This window comes from Polyodon spathula, chromosome 17 (genome assembly GCF_017654505.1).
Source record: "Polyodon spathula isolate WHYD16114869_AA chromosome 17, ASM1765450v1, whole genome shotgun sequence".
Lineage (NCBI taxonomy): Eukaryota > Metazoa > Chordata > Actinopteri > Acipenseriformes > Polyodontidae > Polyodon > Polyodon spathula.
This window is the reverse complement of record NC_054550.1, coordinates 32060571-32069966: the sequence shown is the minus strand read 5'-3', so window position 1 is coordinate 32069966 and position 9396 is coordinate 32060571. Positions and strand designations below refer to the sequence as shown.

Here is a 9396-nt window from a genome sequence, read left to right as displayed (position 1 = left end):
GATTACATACAAGATTAAGAGACACCAGAAGTGATTCAGTTACCCTAAGTTTTGGCCAGCATATTTAGTCCTGCCATGTAAAAGAAAATAAATAAATAAAAAATATATTCTTCTTTCAAACTATCCTCCCCATTAAATGTTGCTACCTCTTGAATTCTTACTGTTGTATATTGTATTTGTCTTTACTACTACACCTATAAATATGCCTTAGCTTGATAGATTATTCAATTCTTCAAACCAAATATATATAAATATTTTTGGTGCCATGCCGCTGAAGCATAACAATAATTGGAAACAGTAAACATTTTTCTAATGATGGAAGATAAATAAACATACATAAACTACATTCAGATATGTGAACTTTGTACTTCCACCATCTACATGTCAACAGATTCTCCCATCCTTAAATTATAACAGTATCTTTATTAATTCCAAGAAAATACTTATTTAACAGTTGTAAACACTAGTTTCAAGCTTTATGTCATAATAAAACAGAATGTAATTTCCAATAAAACATATAACAGTTTAAAGCAGTATGTAAACGATTCAGACTGAATATTAATATTACCCTTTAAGTGACTGAATCTCTTTCATTTGCATTAACCTGAACACAATAACAAAAGTAACTCAGTCACAGAAGGAGTCTGACAGCATCAAAAGTCTTCATCACTAATGTTACAATCTGATTTTGAATCTCTTTTACAGGACTCCTCTAGAATCTCACAAGGTTCATTTTGATAAGAAACAAGCAAGGATTCTGCTAAACTCTTTCCAAGATCCTCCACGTCCTTTGATCCTCCATCTACTTCATTTTCAGTATTGGGAGCAAGATCCACAATCGTGAAGTTGCTACTTATTCTTTTGTGAGTCCCAACCTGTGGCTCTTCTTCCAAACCCTCAACTTCTTGTTGTTGGTATTCTGGAAAAGGAGTAGGATACCCATGTTCTGTACATAGTGAAGTACATGAATGATTAGATATTACACCATTCAACAAATCTTCACCCAACACATAAGCACTTTCTGTGCTTTTCCTTGTGTCATCTCCGTTCAACTTCAGATTTTCAGAGTGCAAATAGGTTGCCTCCCTGTGCCCAAATAATGGATTGCTTTCAGTCAGCCTTAAATATTTATCATCAAAACTGCATCCAAGATCATCTCTAAGCACATCCAGCAGGTGGCACATTTTATCCTGTAAAAAAAGGAAAGATTAATACAAGCAATAGCTAAAAGTGTATTCAACCACCCACTTAAATTATGTCATTTTAGTGATAAAATACTTCTTTCCCCCATCCCTCAATGTTGTTAGTTTGAGTACCTAAATGCCCGATTAATATAACTAATCTAAATTAAAATATTAATTTAACATTTACAAATATTGTTTTAGTTTTTTGTAACTTAATATTATAAAATTAGATAAATGCACATAATCTACAATATGTACTAGTTTTTACCACCATGTTAAGTTTGTATTTTTTTTAAACAGTTAAACAGTAAGAACACGTGGGGACACGTAAAGCTATATTTTTAGGAACTCCACTACTTACTCTAACATCTACTTTGTTTTCATTTTAGAAAAACAAAAACAACAGAATGCATCACAGCGAGTGGTATCAAAATGTTTTTTTTGCCATTCCTTCAAAAGTAATAAAATACCACAAACACAACACTTTTTAAATTCAATGTACTGTGCATATAACCCTATTTTGGCCTTTATCTTAACTGTTAAATAAATCAAATCCCTGTTCACACAAGACATTTTTAAGCCATTTGGGGTTGAGTTTGCATATTATTTATTTAATTGGCTAGCCTGTTTTTTGTCCCCACAAGCCGTTAAATCTCAAATGTGTTATCCTATAAGAAAAATGTAATAAACTCAAATGTTGCAGTCATTAGTTGTAAACATCATAAAAAGCACTGTATTCAGGATACATAAATCTGCAATGTTCTTACCTTGTCTAGTCGATGTTTATTCTGTTCTACATGCCGCTGAAATACACACTCTAAAACCCTAGGGGGATAAGACATTTGCTTTAGTTGTGAAATGTTAGATGCTGAACATTAAACTTTAATCATCAGCACAGTTTATCCAGGTGTATTATGTAACATTCACAGGTCAATGGCTGTTTAAAATTTTTGTGGATTAAAAAAAAAAAAAAGTATACAACTTTACTGTGATATTATCTGCCTTGTTATTTCATATACAAACAAAGGGTTACAGGGAATCCTTATCACGAGATTTGAACATTTTCAACTCACGTTTTACGACTAGTATGTTGGGTAAGTTTAAGATTGAGGACTAGTCCTAGTTTTACACACCCCAATCAGAACTAGGTAGTGCAAGGGCCATTGAAATCATCTGTAAATGTGTGAGCATAAATTGGTAAAGGACAAGAGTTTATACATGTAAGCATTTTTATCTGCCTACTTTATCAAAAGAGTTAATCTTAAATTTAAAACAATGCTGCAGAAACTGAACATACCTGTTAGAATACAATCCCATTGTCAAGATCTCATTCGTTATGTCTGCAATAAATTTAAGGTACCTCAACTCCTCTTCTCTGTATGGTGAAAAAAAAAAACACTTTAGTGCATGCTGGTGCAATTCCATGACAAACCAGGACCCCTGGTCCCCCTTTATTTGTGCTCAGAATATTTTACTTCTCTTGTTTTTTTCTTTTGTTTAATTCAGGATCTGCAACTGCATCCTGGTATCTTTGCAGTAGATCACATAGTATGATTGCAACTTTGCAGAGTTTGAAGCACAACTTGGTTAGCACTCCTGTAAACTGAACAGACACTACATGCATATTAAACTCACTCTGCTTGGACTTTCCTCATAGTTGGAGACTTCATTCTATCCGGTGTCAATCTGATGGAGAAAATGTTTTGTTGTATTTATTTAATTTTGTTAAATATATAATACCAGAAGCTATACAATACAGCACATTAGCATTAAAGCAGGTATATGAGATAACTAGTTAAATGAACAGCTGTTCTGCCACAAAGAAAAAAAAAACTAAACCACTCCACAGAACATTATTATTATTTCATCAGGAATGCTGCACATTTATTTGCATTTAGTTATAAATAACCCTGTTGTGTTCCAGTATGTCCCATGTAATTATTTCCCTGAGAGTCACACTGTGCTCATCTGAGTCATTACAATATTACTCTGTATATTTAGATGTTGAAGGGGTGTTCACTTTATTTAGAAGAATAAAAAAGCAGACATAGCTAGGTAAAATTATTCTCTCTTCCGTGATGCTTGTAAACAGACTAAGAAAAAAATCTTCATCTATTCTACACAAGGCTGATGGTTCCCAAAGTGTTCCCTTCAGCATTAAAACAAGCCAATAACAGACACTTAGCCATTGTTTTTTTGACTTTCAAGACTTACCTTGAGAAAGTGTACATGTGATCAGTATTTTCCAAACTGCTCTTCCGTTCTTTTCTATGAAAACCATATCCTGAATTTTCGCCAGCATCTGCTTTATCAGACCATATATGTTCAGTATAATCAGCCTGTGTGACACAAGGCACAAGGAGACAGGCGTTTCTGAACTCTTCTATAATGATAAAGGGACAAATACTCTTGTTTGAATTAAGGTTTGTTGTCAAAAGTTTAAAAAAAAAAGTTTTTTTTTTTTTTTTTTTATACAAACCGAAGTATCTAACATTCAAGCGATCAGAAAACTTCATGATTTAATCCATCACATTTTTTGTTACCATTTACCTCCAAAAAGCTTTCAAACGGCAGAGTTAGAATAATGTTACTGACCTGTTGCAGAACCCACTCTGCTTCAGTTAAATGCTTTTTGTCTCGTGAAGCATTGCCTGCTTCACAGCTAAAAGGGAAAACAAACAATTTTAAAGCTATGTACAAGTATACACAGAATAGCAGAATATTCATTCGCAGTGACCAACTTTGATGTACACAGAGATCTGACAAGGCTAATGCAAGTTGTGCCAAAGTAAACAGATGTTCATTCTCATGTTAATAACTCCTTGGTACAGTATACAATTTTAGGATATTGGTCTCTTACACAACTGAAAGAAAATAAACAAATTACAGAAATGATTTGTATTTACCTTTCCTGATCAGTTTGTGTATCCTGGTTTATCATTATCTTGGCCTGCTGGTTTACTCTTGTTTTATCTTTTTCTGGTTTCCTTTTGGGAGGCGTATAGTACCTGTACTGTGACAAAAATGATTTGTTGTCCTTTTTCAAAGTTCTTGGGGTGAAGAGCTGTTCTTCTTTGAAATTATGAGAATGCTTTTCTAAAAGATCTCCACTGTAGGTTTTCTGCTTTGGATCTTGAAATGACCTACCAGTAGTCTGATTTTTTAAAACGCTGCCACACGAACTGTACACAGAACGCTGCCTTTTAGCAGTGGAGCTTCTATAAGTTAAATCTGAGCAAGAGCGGTAGTAGATCTTCTGAGCATTTTCTCTGGTGTTGTCATTCACAGACGGATGTGCCTTTGAATGGGGAGAGATTACAAATCTTGGTGATGAAGCTGGTCTGCTTTCAGAATAAGGACAAGACTCCTCAACACCATTATCTTGCATTGGCATGCTATTCTATTTAAAAAAAAAGAAAAAAAAAAAAAAAAAAAGAAAGATAATTCTTAAATATGGAACTTTTCTTGCAGGATTACCAAATGCAGTATACTGTACAGCATTCCCTATATTTATTGTACTGCAAATAAAAGTTGATAAAATCACAGAAGCACTACTAATAAAAATGAATACTATATTGCACATGTTAAAGTTGCATATAAAAAGATTGTCTCCACTGTTTTACCTGCAATAAATGATTTACTTTACAAGTATCAAAGCAAAATATTTTATATAATACAAAAGCACAATTATAGTATCAGGCTTAGTGCTAAGAAAACAGAAAAGGCAGGGGTGACGCAATGTACAAGCAAGTTCTTTACCAATGTTAGACGATAGGAGCCTGGCTACAATACAATACAGCATCATCACTACACCAATCATAAGTGGTTTAAATGTAGTGTACAAGGACACAGTGTTGCTGATGAGCAGGCCTTACACTCATTTTAAATAACTTGGTACTGCATCCAGACAAGCAAATAAAAAATGCTGTCTTTACCAGGTTATAGAGAAAGTGAACACACTGCCCAAACTGATGAACACAATACCCTTGTGAAACAAAGTATGCTGGTTTCTCATCTTGATATCAATATTTAGCCTTCAGGTAATAAATATGACAGGGAACCATCCCGCAGGTAATTTCATAACAACAACAGGAATGAAATTATGATCTTAGAGACACTTGGCAAAAACTGTGTGACAGATCCTCAACTGTTTTAATGGCCAAGGTTCTTCAGGTACTAAAAGATATTAAACAGTGCATTTGTTGTCTGTGGTCCTGTCCTGGCTACAGCAGCCACTGAAAGTTTTCTAGCAAAGGTGTTAAAATTGCTCTGGCAGGCATCTGTGTAATATAATTTATAAGGAAATAATAAAACACCAAATCAAAAATACCTTAACAGTTTCAGCAGAAGAATGTCTGCCATTACTTCTGCAGCTCTCTCGTGCTGATGATCTGGCAGCTAGAACTCCCCTCTTAAACCTGTCTACCTCCTTTTTCATCTTTTCCCTTCGCTGTTGGTCACTGTCTTCAAAAACAAAATCACAAAACAAATCATTATTACCAGTTTGAAATAGCTTCACTCAGTGATTTATAATCAAAAACTGTACTTGCTTTGTATGTGTACTTTCACACATTAGCATACAAGACCAATATGAGGAACCACAATGCACTTCAAGTAAAGAATACCAAGGCCAACAGCAGAAGCTTTACAAAAAACAAGCAGCCTCCTCACAGTCAAGAGTGGATTAAATCTTTCAAATGAACCCCATTATGTCATAAATAAAGCATTTGTAACATAAAAAGTATATATAGCAGCCAATAATGTTGTTCTTGACTCGTCCAATTGTCAAGCAGGTAATGCCCACTGCAACTGATTTTCCTTAAATAAAACCTGGGTTCAGCTTCTATAGGATTACTGAATTTGAAAGCAATAACATTTCTTTAATTACAGCATTTTCCAGAATGACATCATGGTGTTCTTGCCTCTTGCAAGTTGACTTAAAAGACCTTTTCTGTACAGAGCTCAATTAATCAAAATAAATGATGATTCCCAATTTGATATCATGAAGCCCAAGCAAATTCTTAACAATGCTCAGAGCAGAATCCCATTACTGTATAACGCCCCAAAAAAGCTCAATTTATTCATGGGCATCACTAGAAGTTGACAGTGTGATACAGAATTCACTATAGACTTTCATAAATTAACAATACAGGATATAACTACTGTTAAACACATTGCTATTCATCTAACCTCAAGAAAGACCTAGCTGACACGTCGAAGGAATAATCGAGCATTGTTTTTTATAAGGTGTTCTATCTACAATATAAACAAAAAGTAGGTGTGTATGTTTTATTGACAAAATGAAATGACATATGTTTTTAAATACAATATTGTCAACTGTAATTAAGAAGACACTATACCTACATTTAATGCTGGTTAGCAAACTTTTGGGCACTGAATTGTCCACCGAAGCTGAAATTAGAAAGAAAAAATCAAATTAATTTGAATAGGCTGTCAAAATGTTACATTTAAAGTAAATCATATCAGTTTTCTTGTACGTAATACTCAAGGTTTCCAGTTGCAATTTGAATACAATATTAGTTTAGATATATTCTATTAACTTTAATTTCTTACCTTTGGCAGAGATTACTTTCTTATAATGGGCAGACATATGGTCTTGGACCAAGTACTGCATGTCTGATCTGCTGGGCTATCCAATACAGTAAGCTAAAATAAAATACACAGATTTGGGGGTAAATGGGTGAGTTGGGAAACTATAAATACATTTTACAGCCACATCATTGTATACAACACAATGCAGGTACATTCATATTCAAATGCATTTTTCATTGATTTAAAATAAGATTATAAAAACAAGTACTCCATACTAAATGTACTGATCATGCTTTTTTCTTTCTTTCTTCTTTGACATAACAGCATAAACTGTATGTCTGATATTATAGAAAAAAGGAGTGGAAAGTGATAATCAAGCAGGAAGCAACTATTACTAAATCTGTATTCATGTTCAGTGTTTCAAAAGAAAAAGATGATAAGTTAAACAATTTCATTTGTTGTATTCTCTTACTGTATATGGTTGGTGTGGAGAGTAGTCTATGCCAGCCTGATTTACTTACACCACATGTACACCTTAAATTTGAACTGAAACAGAAACAATTAACGCAATTAGCCAACTGGCAAGTCAAACCTTCCCCAGACACATACAACAAATGCCCATAACCTAAGAATCAGAATTTAAAAAAAACAAATTTTACCTACAACTGACTAAACTTTGTATTTTTTGTAACATTAAAAAAAAAAAAAAAGTGTTACCTTCAATTTGTTCAGATGAATGTTTTACTTGAATTAATGAACTACTGAACATACTGGACCCTATAACAAAAAATGTAACAGAGTTTTGTTTTGTTGTATAAAGTGCTGCCATATCCAGAGTAAAGTTATACAGCTCAAACACTCTTACAAAACTGTTTTTAAAGAGAGAATATAATTATGGCACTGGTCTTTGCTCTCTTCCTACTCCGCTATTTGCAGTTTGTCTCATAAAGGTCTTCATGTTTAAATAGTACCGTACTAAAAGGAATCTTAGGGTCCGCCACAGAAGCATCAAAAATGTTTAAAACAAGCTTTGCCAATGAGTTAAAGTTGCAGCCCTTTTACTTTCAATGTGATTTTTTTTTGTTGTTTATAATCTACCAAATGTTAACGGAGGTACCTCACTGGCATTTAATTTACGTTACAATAATAACATCTGATGTTATCTATCTACCTATATCTATATGTATATATTCCCATGACCCTCACAGCAATAAATTACGTGTTTGTGAGCCTACCTTTCCCTTTATCCATATTATTTATTTCAGTGTATCCCATGCTCCGTCTGTTATTTCAGCGAGATATTTGTTTGTATGAATAGCCTCTATTCAACAACTGTACTTCCCGTTTTTTGGTTGTCCTGACACTGTGACCCACAACCAACACACAAAACAACCCACATCTTCCTCGTCGCCATGGAGGTTGCTAAGCACACGCCATACCGTCAGTCTTCATAACGAACACGTACTATTTACGTCATTAGTTTGTGGTGCGGGGACGGGCGAGGTAGAAAAAAGAGGCGTGCTCTGTATCGTGTGACTTTGTGAATTCCAATCGGTACGCGAAAGGGAAGATGTTTCCTTGGCCACAAGGGAGGGGGGAGTTTCCCAAGTTAACCACAAGGCATCCCTTTCATAGGGTAGCCCTACTTTAAAGGGTTTTTGCTTCTGCATCGAAACCTGGATCAAGCAGCGGACCTTAACATCTACTCTCACTATCAATGCAGTAACACTTTTTAACATGCAAGCCCATAACTCGGGATGACGCAACGCTATCTATATGTGTCTGTAGGCTATGCTTTTAGCTGATCTAACCCAAGAGCACTTAAGAAAATCAATGTTCAGACCCCGTGAAAAAAAAAAAGCGCCACAGTGCGATGCAATTTCAAATATAACAGACGAGACAATAAATAAATACAAATTTTTAAAAATGCATAAAACAAAATACATAACATTTTGTATAATTCACTGCTGAAATAAAGACGGGAAAATTTGATTTCCCAAAGTTATTATGTTAAATACTTCAGTGCCTTCTAGAAATATAGCAGATGGTCGATGATAATGTCGTGATAACCATGTCTGCGGGTACTACCGCTGTCCCCCCCCAGAGGGTTGTCATACTAACAGCACGCTCCTTCCTTCGCCTCAGAACGCATTAAGGCTGCTTTCCTGCTTCCACACGACGATAAGTGCATGTATTGCTCTGCCACTACGTACGCTCGATTGCTTTCCTGTTTGTAAATGCTCAGTGTGCAGGAATGAAAAAAAAAAAATCTGTTTTGGTTATTGGTATTTTATTTTAATACGTATGTTCGGATCTGGTGAGTAACAAAAGGTTTCCAGGGTAACATACATTGTTAAACGACTTTCCATGGTCCTGAAGCGTGCCCTGCTGAAACAGTAGATCCTAGCTGTAGAACAACGTTGGGTTCTGTGATGTCTTTTTATGATACATTTGCTTGTTTCACAGTATAGTACTTTCAACGAACTTACAAATTCAACCGTGTGTTTTTTCTTAAAAGGACGAAAGCACATCCACTTCGTCTTCTGTTGTTGTAACCTTACTGCAAAGGCAGCTTTATTAAAATGCAGTCCATGTTCACATCTTGGAATCGGATATAGGCTTTCTCTCCTTAAAAAGAATACTGACTGCAGCACCCTGC

The 9396-nt window shown here is 34.8% G+C and overlaps 1 protein-coding gene across 3 annotated transcripts; it reads right to left on the bottom strand.

Moving 5' to 3' along the window:
- Nucleotides 1-102: 102 nt before the first annotated feature.
- Nucleotides 103-8189, bottom strand: LOC121329565 (spermatogenesis-associated protein 7-like). Of its 3 annotated transcripts, none has more exons than XM_041275209.1 (13): nt 7973-8189; nt 7455-7514; nt 7210-7283; nt 6759-6851; nt 6549-6596; nt 5515-5648; nt 4091-4482; nt 3780-3846; nt 3399-3523; nt 2820-2870; nt 2482-2559; nt 1952-2009; nt 103-1190 (listed from the first exon to the last, which is right to left on the bottom strand). In XM_041275209.1, exons 4-13 carry the CDS (start codon nt 6817-6819, stop codon nt 654-656), a joined length of 1551 nt encoding a protein of 516 aa, XP_041131143.1. In that variant the 5' UTR covers nt 6820-6851; nt 7210-7283; nt 7455-7514; nt 7973-8189; the 3' UTR covers nt 103-653. The 3 variants fall into 3 exon arrangements, with proteins under 3 accessions (XP_041131143.1, XP_041131142.1, XP_041131144.1); XM_041275208.1 differs by having other exon boundaries at nt 4091-4584; nt 7973-8188; XM_041275210.1 differs by lacking the exons at nt 7210-7283; nt 7455-7514; nt 7973-8189 and having other exon boundaries at nt 4091-4584; nt 5515-5644; nt 6759-6779.
- Nucleotides 8190-9396: the final 1207 nt, after the last annotated feature.

Excerpts from the sequence above, each read along its gene's own strand:
- LOC121329565 (XM_041275208.1), bottom strand. The coding sequence starts at position 6,819 with ATGCAGTACTTGGTCCAAGACCATATGTCTGCCCATTATAAGAAAGTA. Across the intron at positions 3,847-4,090 it reads ACACAAACTGATCAGGAAAG|CTGTGAAGCAGGCAATGCTT; the intron begins GTAAATACAAAT and ends TTTCCCTTTTAG. Across the intron at positions 3,524-3,779 it reads CAGAGTGGGTTCTGCAACAG|GCTGATTATACTGAACATAT; the intron begins GTCAGTAACATT and ends TGTGTCACACAG.